General features: G+C 38.1%; 1 protein-coding gene across 1 annotated transcript in view; it reads left to right on the forward strand.

Annotated features, from left to right (window-relative positions):
• Positions 1-14,664, forward strand: part of RNF17 (ring finger protein 17) — a gene marked incomplete at its 5' end in the record, with an annotated part of 84,463 nt that overhangs the window by 50,943 nt on the left and 18,856 nt on the right. Inside the window, 9 exons of the mRNA XM_083362604.1 lie at positions 2,740-2,930; positions 4,027-4,165; positions 6,880-7,039; positions 8,006-8,121; positions 9,235-9,355; positions 10,261-10,381; positions 10,575-10,799; positions 11,019-11,175; positions 13,828-13,946. Coding sequence (XP_083218730.1) covers positions 2,740-2,930; positions 4,027-4,165; positions 6,880-7,039; positions 8,006-8,121; positions 9,235-9,355; positions 10,261-10,381; positions 10,575-10,799; positions 11,019-11,175; positions 13,828-13,946 — 1,349 coding nt within the window. The remainder of the gene's footprint in view (positions 1-2,739; positions 2,931-4,026; positions 4,166-6,879; positions 7,040-8,005; positions 8,122-9,234; positions 9,356-10,260; positions 10,382-10,574; positions 10,800-11,018; positions 11,176-13,827; positions 13,947-14,664) is intronic.

Genomic DNA, 14,664 nt, shown 5'->3' on the forward strand with positions numbered 1-14,664 from the left:
GTTTTGTGATTAATATAAATCATAATGGAACATGATGTCTGAATTGAGTATTTGGGAATTTTATCTCTAGTTCACTGCTAGTTGTGAGCTTATTTTGATGATTTAAGAGCCATGGTGGTACAGTATTACAGGCTAATTTTGCCGACTGCCAGAAGTTCAGTCCTGACCGGCTCAAGGTTGATTCAGCCTTCCATCCTTCTGAGGTTGGTAAAAGGAGGACCCAGATTGTTGGGGGCAATATGCTGACTCTGTAAACCGCTTAGGGCTGTAAAGCACTATGAAGCGATATTTAAGTCTAAGTGCTGTTGCTAAGCACCTTCACAGAAATAACATCCAGTGATACATTTCAATCATTGGAAGCTGTTTCCATTCATGGAACAAAAAGGAGTAATTGTAGCCTCTCTGCACTTTAAATCCTACTCTGGATGGTATTTCCAGAATAGATTTTGAGGACATAGAAAGGCTGGTGGTGGAGGAGACAGGATTTTGCTGCTCAGATATTAGGCAAAACATCTTAAAATATCTTCATTCATCTTTAAAATAGCTTCTTGTGTTCTACTGTTCCTCAAGATGTATGTCACTTTTTTTCTAAATTGATTTGAAAGCGACTGAAGTTTACATAAATCTGTACATATTTTTGTGACCAGTTAAACTTAATACACTGTAGAGCCCAGAGTTCCCCTACCTTTCCGGCTTGGTGGCCCAGAAGGAAAGGGAGGAGCGGTCCCGCATGCCCATGTGCATGTGCAAGCAACCCATGTGCACCCGCGGCGGCGCTGGCGGCATGCAGGCATCCGCCACATGTGCAAGAGAGGTGCTAGTGCCTGCACATGCACAAATCATTCTCATGGCCTGGTGGGCAACAGGCCACAGCCAGTTGATTGGGGACCCCTAGTATAGCCTATTCCTTTACTGATTTAATCTTAAATATCAAGTATTTAGTGGTCTGAATTGATTGCCTAGAACAGACATGTCAAACACAAGGCCCGGGGGCCGGATCCGGCCCACGAAGTGGTTTCATGTGGCCCACAAAGCCATCCTGGAAACAGGGAGGGAACGGCCCCCACTGCCTTGGCCCTGGCCCAGAGACCCTCCTTCTGCCAGAGACCCTCAGATCTGTCCCACTCCTGCCCAGGCCCCCATAGGCACCCTTGATGCGAATGATGTAGAGCTGGCCACGCCCACCCAGTAGGCCATATGCACTCTAGCCACACCCACCCAGTAGGCCACACCCACCCTGGCCATACCCACCCGGCCCCCTGAGGGCCACCGCAATGCTGATGTGGCCCTCAATGAAATTGAGTTTGACACCCCTGGCCTAGAATAAAAGAAATCTTGCAAAGGTGCAACCAGTTTTTTTTTAAAAAATCACAAATCTACTTCTGAGAATCTTTACCATAACATTTCAAAAGATTAGTTATTGTTACTGGGAGATCCTCCCAACTGAGTTGTGGGCAGGCTGGCAACTGATAAAAGGCAAATTTGTCCACATCACTATTTGAAGGGCCTCAGTTATTCAAACAAAGATTGGAAGGATTTCCTGATTATCAAAGACTCAAAGCCATGTTCTTCCTTCAAGGGAAAAGATAAGAGGACTAAAAAAGAATCCTTTAATTTTCAAGAAATCTCCTTCAGTCTTATTAAATGGGGTACTGCTGCACTATTCTGATTCTGCTCCAAGCTTCCCCCAGTTCCAGATCCTTCAGTTATCAAACCTCACATTTTTAGATCAGGCAAAAGAGGCTTTCAACTATCATAAGAGCCGTGGTGGCGCAGTGGTTAGAATGCAGTATTGCAGCCTGACTCTGCTCACTGACAGGAGTTCAATTCCTTTGATCCTGACTGGCTCAAGGTTGACTCAGCTTTCCATCCTTCCGAGGTTGGTAAATTGAGGACCAAGATTGTTGAGGGTAGCATGCTGACTTTAAGCCACTTAGAGAGTGCTGTAAAGCACTAGAAAGCAGTATATAAATCTAAATGCTGTTGCTATGTCCAGTTATCCAGATTAAAAGACTGATTTTTAGGAAATCTCACTTTATGATTTCTTGGAGTGATGATGTTTTAATTAACTAAATAAAAACCCACAGAAAATTCCTGGTTATTGAGTATTCTTAATAAAAGTTATTTTACAGAGTACCTTCTACAGGTAGTCCTTGATAACAATGGCCAATTAAAGTTATGATGATGCTGAAAAAAGTTACAACTGTTGCATCATCCCAGAAAGTCATTTAATCATGATTTAAGCACTTGGCAACCAGCTCACATTTCCAGTGTGAATCTTGCAATCTATGATCATGTGATCGCGATTTGCAATCTTCCCAGCCAGCTTCCAAAAAGCAAAGTCATTGGGGACAAAATCAGGGAAGATTGCAAATCGCAATCACATGATGTCCTGCTTAGTGACTTTGTAAAAAATGGTTGCAACATCAGGAGCAGTCATGTGATGCTTTGCTTGACAACTGTGCTGTTTAATTTTCTGATCCCCAGTTGTGGTTATAAGTCGAGAACAACCTATAGTTTGCTATAGTGGAGAGTACTCAAGATTATTTATTTTGGTGTTTCTCATGCATTATTTTTCATCAAACTTTTCTAAGGATAAATTTGATTTTTCCCTTTATCCTGAGGCTACCTTCATAGGCTATTATATTTAAATTTTATTCTGTTTAACTTATAGTTAAAGAAATGACAGGAGAAGATTGAGAAAAAATTTAAACTGTTTGGTTTTTCTGTCCACAACAGGAAAAGGGTTGGGGTAGAACAGCAAGGATAGAATTTTTGAGAATGGTAAATAGCAAAGCTGTTCTGATGAAAATTTTTAGAGAAGAGAATGGTGTGCTTATTGTAGATCTTATGAAGCCTCCAGCAAACAAAATAAGCAGTGACATGCCTGTGTCCCTCAGAGATGCTCTAGTTTTCTTGGACTTAGCAAGGTATGCATAGCTAAAAGCTTTTTAAAATCATAGCATAAAGAATTATGACATTAAACATGTTTTGAATAGAGATTTAACCTTAGATTAACTTACATATGATTTAAGATAGAATGCATTTGCTTTTTTGAGTTTATAGATTGATTAGATACTGTTTCTTAATGGATAAAATTGTTATTCCTCCCAAAGTTCCAATGATCGCGCGCGCGCCCCGGCCATATGACCATACTCTGGTTGCTCAGCAACAGAAGATGCATTTATAGCCTCCCACAATCACCTGACCATGTTTTACAAAGGTTTTGCTGTTCTGGTTTTCTGCAAAATTGTTCTGGTTTTCTGCAAAATTGCACTCACAGTAAACACTGCTGCACTTACATATAGTTGACCCATATCACGACCATGTTGACATATGACTATAATGGACTAGCTCCATTACACTTGTAACTTGAGGACTATGTATACTTCTCAGCTCAACATGATGCGTGCCTTGAGAAAGGGAAAGAGTATGCTTTCAAGAGGAGTACAAGGTCTAGGTCTTCCCTCCTGATGTTAGGAGAATAATAAAAAATATATTACAAATTCCTGTAAATCTATATTGCAGGGGTGAGGTAAAGCACAGTTAATGTTATTAGCAGAATATTCCTAATGGCAAACTTTCAGTTTTTCCATAGAAATCAATGGAATATATTAACTTAAAATGGAAAAATTAAAAGATGTACTTACAAATTTGATTGAAATGTGAATTAGCCTACATTTTGGATTAAATTATGGAAAAAGATTTTAGCCAAGTAGTGGGAATAATTTGTGGGTTGTTTTTTTTCTTATCTACCCTTTTAGGGTGGGAATTGACGTAAAGTAAAAGATTAAATGCTGTTTCATAGTGTCCCTGGTTTGAATACATTAAGATTGATAAGATTATCTTAAAATAATTTTAAGGAGAGTATGAATAGATAGATATTCTGTGTCACTTGTTCTCAGAGCTAGGCTTCATGTCTTAACTGTATTTCAAATTCAGGATTACTAACAGTTAGTAAAACTTAGTCTCAGATTGCTTTCTCTTGCATATTAACAGTTTATTCTCATCTCTTTACCTTATTAGCTTTCAAAATGAATTTTCTGATTCGTCAGAAAATGCTGTACCACTGAAGTACTATCCACCTGTGATGCCACGGGAAAATACAGAGGTTGCCGCTGTTGTTAGTTACATTAATAGCCCTGGCGACTTCTACATTCAGCTGGTAAGTGTTGCATTTTAATGTTAGGGTTCATGTTAGTACACATAGTCCTTGACTTATGACTCCAATTGAGCCTAAAATTTCTGTTGCTAATTTGTTAAGTGAATTGTGCCCCATTTTACGACCTTTCTTACCACACTTGTCAAATGAATCACTACAGTTGTTAAAATTAGTAACACGGTTGTTAAATGAATCTGGCTTACGCATTGACTTTGCTTGTCAGAAGGTCGCCAAAGGTGATCACATGACCTTGGAACACCGCAACCATCATAAATATGAACCAGTTGTCAAGTATCCAAATTTTGATCACGTGGCCATGGGGATTCTGCAGTGGTTGTGTGAAAAACAATCATAAGTCGCTTTTTTCGGTGTTGTAACTGCACAGTCACTAAATGAAGTATTGTAAGTCAAGGACTACCTGTGATCTTAACGTTTTTGTTTATATTGGTACTTTTTTCAGTACTAATACAAAGTGTTAAAAAAATTTAAGCTTTTTTAAAATAAGAAGTGCAAAAATTCAGGACTGAAAGAAATACATTTAAGAGCTGCCTGAATCGCAGCCATTTACAGATGAATAAAAACAAAATAATACAGGAACTCCTCAGTGTACAACCACAATTGGAACCAGAGTTTCCATCACTAAGCAACGCAATCATTAAGTGAGTTGTGCCCAATACTACCATTGTTTTTGCCAGGGTTGTTAAGTGAACCACCATGGTTATTAAGTGAATCATGGTGTGGTTAAGTGTATCTGGCTTCCCCCACTGACTTTGCTTGTCAGAAACCCCCTGAGAAGGTTGCAGAAACACTGCAATTATAAATACACACCTATTTCCAAAGTGCCTGAATTTTGATCGTTTGTGGGGATTATGGAGATGCTGCGAAAATCATAATATAAATAAACCTTTATTGTCAAAGTACAACATGTGTACATTGAGATTAGCTGAGCCTCCCCCCAACACACAGTGACAACAAACCCTCCATCCCACCACACTATGTGAACCAACTACACCACACACCGGCCTCCCAATATGCATATTAATCCAATCACCACACACCAGTACCGGGAGCTCAGAGCCGCTGCGTGTGAACGCGCCGCCATCTTGAAAAATAATAATAATAATAATATCCATGAGGACCAGTCGTACGTTGCTTTTTTTATACCTTCAGTTGTTAAATGAATGGTTACAAGTCAAGGAATACTTGTACCCAAAAATAGCCACTAAAGTGGGAGTTGTAGCCAGTCAAAGGGATGTGGTTGGTGTGCCTAGCATGTAATTTAAATTTACAGAAGTGATTTCATAGGGTTTCCCATTTCTGTCCTAATATCTTTTAATTACTATTTACCTGTTCCCAAATAACAGTATATTTTACAAATGGCTATTTTAAATTCTAGGGATACACAGCATGGGGCAGCATGGATCAGCCTAGTGGCTTTTAAATAGGATGTCTTGGTTCCACTCATGATATGAGCAGGACTACCAGTTGAAGTGAGCCAGATCCAAGAATGGAAGGGTTAGAGCCATTGCTAAGTAGTGGCAATAAATATGAAACACAACAGAAAGGAAAAGTTTATTTTTATTTTTAAACGAATGGGAACAGGGTTGGATGTCTGCTCTGGGTCAATATTCAGTCCTATTTAAAACTCCAGGGTGTTGCAGGGAAAACCTTCTTTGTGTTCCTTCCTAATAAAGGTAAAGGTTCCCCCACACATGCGTGCTAGTCGTTTCCGACTCTAGGGGCCGGTGCTCATCTCCATTTCAAAGCCGGAGAGCCAGCGCTTGTCTGAGGACGTCTCCGTGGTGATGTGGCCAGCATGACTAGACGCCAAAGGCGCATGGAACGCTGTTACCTTCCCACCGTAGTGGTCCCTATTTTTCTACTTGCATTTTTACGTGCTTTCAAACCTGCTAGGTTGGCAGAAGTTGGGATGAGTAACAGGCACTCACTCTGCTACGCCACACTCAGGATTTGACCCACCAACTGCCGACCTTCTGATCGACAAGCTCAGCGTCCTAATCCACTCAGCCACCGCGTCCCTTCCTTCCTAATAGTTGGCATTCAATGCTTATTAAGCGTGGTGAGCAGAGAGGGGCACTGTTCAAGAGAGGGGCACTGTTCAAGACAGGGGCACTGTTCAAGTTTTTCTACATTTGTGAGATTTGTTAATGTCTAAAAGGGCATTTCCAGATCATGAGATTCCTTCTACCTCTTATATATTTTGCAGTCCATTTTCATGCCATACAGTAATCCATTCTTTCTCATCATTCAGCTTTTCATGTCTTATAATTAGCCATTAATTGGTGCTTTAAATGCATTTATGGAATTGAATGGCATAAAGGAAAAGCATGTGTCTTTTTCACATTCGATTTTTAGAGTTATAGACACTCAGTGAAAAATGCACTACAATTAAAATAGCAATTGAAAGCAAAAAATAAAACAAGATGTATAAAAGTGTTAGTTATAAGGGGAAGCAACATCTATTAGGCCAAAATACAGAGTAGCAAGTGGCTTCTACTTGGCTTTCAACTTGAAAGCTGATATATGGTTGCATCAGTTGCATCTTTGCTAACCCTTATATCTTTCTGAGCCCTTCCTGTGAAATTAATTACAGTACCATAAAATTCAGGTGAAAATAATCAATATGATTATGCAAATTAGTATAGTAGTGCCAAATGTTAGCATGAAGGAATTAATTTTTCTTTTCATTATGGTAGTTAGAACAGGGTCCCGAATTTGCAGCTTTTCTAAAGAAAGTTGAAGAAGTGTATGAAAATGAAGTAGGACCCGACTTGCAAATCCTTTGTCCAACCCAAGGCCAACCATGTGTGGCCAAATTTGAAGATGATGGTGTTTGGTACAGAGCACAGGTGATTGGTAAGTATCTGGAAAGCATAATTATTCTGATCTTTCTCCAATTCAAAAACTTTTTCCAATGAAACATCATAGAACATTTCATCTATCCAGTGTTCTGATTATTGTAGTTCGATAATATATTTGTTTTGACACTGCATCATAAATGTGTAAATAGCCGGATTATTCTCTGGGCAACATGACTAATGTAGTAATTAAGGAATTCATCTTTGAAAGATATGTCTGGTGTAGGACCTCTTCAACTTTGGAGATCATTGGATTTCTTTGGGGCACCATTTTTTCTTTTAGCCCAATCTTTTTTATAGGGTTAGGATTATGAAGTTATTAACGTACAAGTATAAAGACTTATAGGTTAATAACTTTTTTATAGTTAACTTCATAACTGTACATGAAGTTTGTTCACTTGTAGCAATGGCAAATTTTGCTATGTTTTTTCTCAAATTTATGTTTGCTTCCAACTTGGGTACTTGTGAGTCCTGATATTCTGGTTTATGTTAAACAAAGCTTTGCAGTTGCTTTAAAAAAAGCCCAAATCACGATTTACATTTTGTCCATGTGAAAATAGATTTCATGTTTTGGTTTTCAGGACAAGCACTGAAGCAAAAGTATGCCAATATAGATTTCTATAATGACAGTTATATTTTTAAAAATCTCTAAATTCATGCAAGATCTTATAACTTTGAAAAATGTTATTTCAGATCAGGCTAACAAATGCTGATTTTTGATACCAGAAAAATATATATAACAGACTTGGATTTTCTAACATTAATTAAAATCAGGAAGAGAATTGTAGCATAGACATTGAGACATTTTCTTTTATGTAACTTTGGAAAAGAAGTAAGATGATGGCTACCTGAAAAGAATTTGGTATATCTATACACTTTGCAGATGTTTTTCATTCCGATAAACACATTTTCTTTTATAATTTCAAGGTCTAAATCTTTCCTAATTTCATTTTCCCCCCCAAAGGATTGCCAGGTCATCAAGAAGTTGAAGTTAAATATGTTGACTATGGTAATACTGCTAAAATAAGTATAAAAGAAATGTGTAAAATAAAAGATGAGTTTTTAGTTCCCCCAGAAAAGGTAAGAAAAGCCATCTATTTTATAGAATCTAGATAAACTGCCAAGATACCTTGTACAATTTTTGCATTTTCTTTAATAATAATTGCATTCATTTTAATATCAATTAAATGTTTGTTTCAATGTTTATTTACTTTAAAGTATATTTGAATTTAAATAAATAAATATGTAAAAATGTGCTTCTCAAGATACTGTATATGAACCATATGATTTCCTTACAAGATTTTGCCTTGAGTATTCTAATACATTGTCCTTACCGTGTTTCCCCGAAAGTAAGATCTACCCTGAAAATAAGCCCTAGTTTTGGGGCGAGTCACAAGCTAGGGCGAAGGTGGAGCTTATCATTACAACCAGGCTTCCCATGGATCAACATTTGCCTCACCATCCCACTTCTTCTGCGGCCGAAGGAGCAGCTTCATTCTGCAGCTGAGAATAGAGCTCCAGCCTGCATTGAAGACCTCTGAAGCCAAGAACCAAACTATGGATTCAATCTCTAGCTCAGTTTTCGGCTGCACAGGCCTTCCGGAGAAGCCTCTGACAGCGAAATGCAGGCCTGAGCTCCATTCTCAGCTGCAGAATGAAGCTGCTCCTTCGGCTGGGCAGGGCTTTTGTTATCGCCGCCACGAGGTCTTATTTTGGGGAAAACACGGTAGAATCCATTGTATAAATGTATTAATCTGCTGTAGTATAAAATCTGAATAAGAGAGCCAGTTTGGTCTAATGGTTAGGTCACCAGGCTGCAAACTGGAAGACCAGGTGTTCAAATCCTACCTTAGCGTAAAAGTCAGCTGGTTTACCTTGGGCCAGTCACACACTCTCAGACCAACCCACCTTACAGGGTGGTTGTGAGGAAAATGGCAGGAAGGAGTATTAGGTATATTTGCTGCTTTGAGTTAATTGTAAAAATAATAAAGGTGGGATGCAAATTAATGAATATCAAAATCCAGTAATGAGTCTGGGAATACCTAATAATACAAGGAAGAAGTTTAAGTTGTGAGAATCTAACCTTTGTTGTTTTGGAAATCATTAGAATTTCTATGTATGAGAATATATTTCTTAAGTATTTCTATCATTAGAATGGTTTCTCAGCTAAACTGTCTGTATTTTGCAACACAGGCTATCAGGTGCAAATTGGCTTATATTAAGCCATGTAAAGGAGCCACTGAATGGACTGTCCAATCAAAGGATAGATTTGAACAACTGATTCAGGATAAATGTATGCTCTGCTTTGTTACTGGTAAGTATTTATCTTTCTGCCCTGACAACATTAACTTCTGGCCTGCTCACCATTTAGTTGACTACTGGAAGAAACCTTAGGGCTGATTTTGAAAACAACCTGAACATTTCACCTTGGCACAAAACTCAGTGTCTCAATTGCCAGTGTAAAATACTGTTACATTGTCTTGGTTATCAGTAGGCTTACACACCTCATTCAAAATGCTGGCAATTATCTTTAAAGCTGTATAAATTACAGTATCAGGATACATGAGGCACTGTGCCCTCAGAATTAAATCCATGTTTAAGATATCCAGAAAAGATCAATGGATGGTTTCTCTTCTCATGAGGTGATTTACTTTGTCATGGTTCCCATCCTATGGAATACTAGGTTAACAATTAACTGATCAAAGAAATGTTGTTTACTCTGGTTCTTGTTTGGAGGAGAGAGTCCTATGATGGGTAATTCTTCCTAATGGTTAAGTGAAAATCATACTTGCAGTAAGTTTAGGTTCTGCTATAATTTCCACTTTCTTGCTAAGTTAGCTATCTGAATGCTGCTAGGTGGTCATATATGTCTAAAGAGCAGTGCAGGAAGAACTCCATTACCCAGTTCATTTAATATATCAATTCATTTGGTTAGAACCACTTGGAGTTCAGGCTTAAAAGATGTTGGGTGATTATAGGGCATAATTAATGTTATTTTCATAGTTATTTTCTCTTAAGCCACATTTAGATGGGTTCACACAATATTAAACAACAAATCACTGCTTATAAAACACATTAAACCAAAACAAAACCACATTGTAGCATAGAGCAAAATGTAAACAGTTATATTCTTAATTTGGAATACAGAATAATTGAACCATTAGATAATTTTTTCCTCCAAAATTCAGCAGATTTGAACGTATTTTTCTCCCTTTGTAGAAAAAGCAGAAGACAATGTACTATCTGTTGAGCTCTATCAAAGTGCATGTGTCCCCCCAAAGCAGTCAGGCAGTGTGAATAATCTTTTGGTTAAAGAGGGCTTAGCATCTTACATAACAGGGTAAGTATGCTTGTTAGCTTGTCATAGCAACTGTCCTGAATTTATACAATATTTCAGCATATTTCTCATATGCAACTTTGAGCAAATTTATAAATTTCAAAGTATACATTGTAATTACTGGACATATTTCAGCTTCTTTGGCATTGGTAATACGTATATGCCAATATAAACAAAAGTGATTTTCTTTTTATAGTGATAACAAAATGATTGCTACAGCATATAATGAAATATGGGATCCTGGTCTGGAGGATATATTCAAAACAGAGAAATCTTTATTAAAACTTAACATTGAAGACTTGCCAATGATGGAAGATTTGGTTTTGGAAAGTAATAAAGAATTGCAAGTGCAAATTAATCACATTGTATCTCCTAGCAAGATATTTGTGCATTTTATGTCATCAGAAAAAATTCTAAAAAGGTAAGGGAACAATTTGGTGCCACAAAATGCATTTTTGATGAAAACATAAAGACTAAATCAATATGTCATGTTTTCTTTGCTAGAACTGAATAGCTTGTCATGATTGACAGGGATTTTAATAGTAAGAAATAACACTTTTGCACAGATCCGCAAAATTAATTTTTAGAGTCATTTTGAAAATCTAGATTGATGGTGTGATTCACTTTTTAAAACTTTTAGGTTACAGGAAAAGATGATTGCTACTTATTCTGAAACAGAAAATAAAGCAATTAAGTGGGAAGTTGATATGAATTGTGCAGCTTATGTATGTGAACAAAATCAAAATCAATGGCAAAGAGGCCAGATCATCAGGATTGTTTCTGAAAAAGTTGTAGAGGTAAATTTTAAGAAGTTGTTTCAGATGCAAAACAGTTCCTTATAACTGGAAAGAATTCATCAGTAAGTACAGTATGTTTTGCAGCATAGTTTTACCCTGGTCTAATCATAATTTGTTAACTATTTGTTGAGCAGATGAAAAGTAATGTGGCTAATGATCATTGTTAAATATTGTTTGCCGAATCAAATTAACCAAATTCCGCCTTAATATGACATGTGAACAAGACACTAGTTTATAAAACAGCTGGAAGTTTGAAAATACTATAAATGGAGTGTACCAGACTCCTCTTTCTCCTTCCTTGTTGATGAACGTTAATCATTTGCAAAACTGTTGGACTTAGAAAGCTCCAAATCAAGAATTCTATGTGCCAAAAATCTGGTTGCATTGTGAATCTCGAAAAAAAGAGTAAATAACAGAATAACAGAGTTGGAAGGGACTTGGAGGTCTTCTAGTCCAGCCCCCTGCTCAAGCAGGAGATCCTATACCTTTTCAGACAAATGGCTCTCCAGTCTCTTCTTGAAATCCTCTAGTGATGGAACACCCACAACTTCTGGAGGCAAGCCGTTCCACTTGTTAATTGTTCTCAGGAAATTGTTGTCAGGAAATTTCTCCTTAGTTCTGGGTCGGATCTCTGCTTGATAAGTTTCCATCCATTATGATGATGATGATGATGATGATGATGATGATTTATATACCGCCCCTTTCCCAAGGGACTCAGGGCAGTGTACAGGGCAATTAAAACACTATGAAACAACACATAATATACAAAAATTAAAATGAAATTAAACCGAATAGCCCTAAACAATAAAACACATTCTAAAATTTAAAATATTTTAAAATTTAAGATCTAAAATCCCAGTCCCTCAGTCCAGGCTGGCAAGTTCAAATAGCCAAGTCTTCAGGTCGCGGCGAAAAGAGCGAAGGCCGGGAGCCATCCGGAGCTCAACAGGAAGCTGATTCCAGAGGGCAGGCGCGCCCACAGAGAATGCTCTCCCCCTGGGGGCCGCCAGTCGACATTCCCTGACCGACGGCACCCTGAGGAGGCCCTCTCTGTGGGAGCGCACAGGACGATGGGAAGTTAACGCCGGCAAAAGGTACTCCCGTAAATAACCCAGACCCATGCCATTTAGGGCTTTATAGGTCATCACCAGCACCTTGAATCTCTTCTTGTCCTGCCTTCAAGTGCTTTGGAGAATAGGTTGACCACTTCCCTTTTCTTTGTGAACAATCCCTTAGATATTAGAAGACTGCTACTACCATGTCACCCAGTTCTTCTCTTTGTAAGACTAAAATCCAAGAGTGTAATAAATGTGATTTATACCTTACACTGTATCTTAAAATTCAGGCCACAAAAATCATTTATGGCTATATATGGCTGCCCATTTCACATACCCTACATGACTCTGAGCAGCACATTGTCTTTAAGTTGTCATAAAAGATAAAGTAAAGGTTCCCCTGCACATGCGTGCTAGTCGTTTACGACTCTAGGGGCTGCTGCTCATCTCCGTTTCAAAGCCGAAGAGCCAGCGCCTATCCAAGGACGTCTCCGTGGTCATGTGGCCAGCATGACTAGATGCCAAAGGCGCATGGAACGCTGTTACCTTCCCACTGTAGTGGTCCCTATTTTTCTACTTGCATTTTTACGTGCTTTCAAACTGCTAGGTTGGCAGAAGCTGGGATGAGTAACAGGCACTCACTCTGCTACGCGGCACTCGGGATTCGACCCGCCAAACTGCCAACCATCTGATCGACAAGCTCAGCGTCCCCTAAGTTGTCATAGAACTCTTCAATTTGGCAATAAAATTAATAATAATAATAATAATAATAATAATAATAATAATAATAATAATAATAATAATATAAAGTTGGAAGGGACCTTGGAGGTCATCTAGTCCAACCCCCTGCTCAGGCAGGAAACCCTATACCATTTCAGGCAAATGGCTGTCCAGTCTCTTCTTAAAAACCTCCAGTGTTGGAGCATTCACCACCTCTGGAGGCAGGTTGTTCCACTGGTTAATTGTTCTAACTGTCAGGAAGTTTCTCCTTAGTTCTAGGTTGCTTCCATCCGTTGCTTCTTGTCCTGCTTTCAGGTGCTTTGGAGAATAGCTTGACTCCCTCTTCTTTGTGGTAGCCCCTGAAATATTGGAACACTGCTATCATGTCACCCCTCACCCTTCTCTTCATTAAACTACACATACCCAATTCCAGCAACCGTTCCCTATATGTTTTAGCCTCCAGCCCCCTAATCATCTTGGTTGCTCTTCTCTGTACCCTTTCTAGAGTCTCGACATCTTTTTTACATCTGAAAAATGAAATTAAAATATATACCTAAATAAGTTCTATATATTTTGCTGTCTCGGGCCTTGGTCTTTTGTAAAAATGTGAAAAGTCAACATTAAAAATTAAAAATGAAAAGAAGTCCAAAATAATAAATATTGTCTAACGTAGATTAATGTGCTCTTTATTTTATTAATGTGGTGTTTATTTTATTAATGAAGCTAGTAATTATATGTTATTGCAGTGTTGAAGAAAATTGTGGTGAGGTTGTACTCGCATCAAGTAATAATAAAAAGCGGGTTAATTCGTAAAGACATTTAGTAAACAACAGAGAACTCACATTATCTAAACTTTAGTTAAACGTTTCTTTTGCAGGTATTCCTTATTGATTTAGGCATTGTCAAAACTGTGGATGTTACCTGTCTAAGAGAACTTGAACAGACTCTGAAGACTATCAGACCATTTGCAGTAGAATGCTCATTAACAAATATAAGGTAATATATCCATTTCCTAATTATTGTAGTAAAGTACTACAAGCCCATGTAGATTAAAACCAAACCCAAGTTAATATAAAAATTTGCTTGCAGAGCTGAATTCTGTATGATAAGGGATGTATAGTTTTACTATTATACTACCTCGTTTAACAATGGCAATTGGTACCAAAATGTCACCACAATATAAAAAAGATATTGAGACTAGAAAGAGTACAGAGAAGAGCAACAAAGGTGATTAGGGGACTGGAGGCTAAAACATAAGGAACGGCTGCTGGAATTCGGTATGTGTAGTCTAAGGAAGAGAAGGACTAGGGGTGACATGATAGCAGTGTCCCAAAATCTCAGGGGCTACCACAAAGAAGAAGGAGTGGAAGTATTTTCCAAAGCACCTGAGGGCAGGACAAGAAGCAACGGATGGAAACTAATCAAAGAAAAAAGCAACCTAGAACTAAGGAGAAATTTTCTGACAGAACAATTAATCAGTGGAACGACCTGCCTCCAGAAGCTGTGAATACTCCAACAGTGGAAGTTTTTAAGAATAGACTGGACAGCCATTTGTCTGAAATGATATAGGCTTTCCTGCCTGAGCAGGGGGGCTGAACTAGACGACCTCCAAGGTCCCTTCCAACATTATTATCATTATCATTATTATTATTATTTTCCATCTAAGTGGTGTGAACTTAAAGTGTGATGTCACATGATGGTATTCCTTAGCAAT

The sequence above is a fragment of the Vipera ursinii genome (assembly GCF_947247035.1).
Source record: "Vipera ursinii genome assembly, chromosome: 4".
NCBI lineage: Eukaryota > Metazoa > Chordata > Lepidosauria > Squamata > Viperidae > Vipera > Vipera ursinii.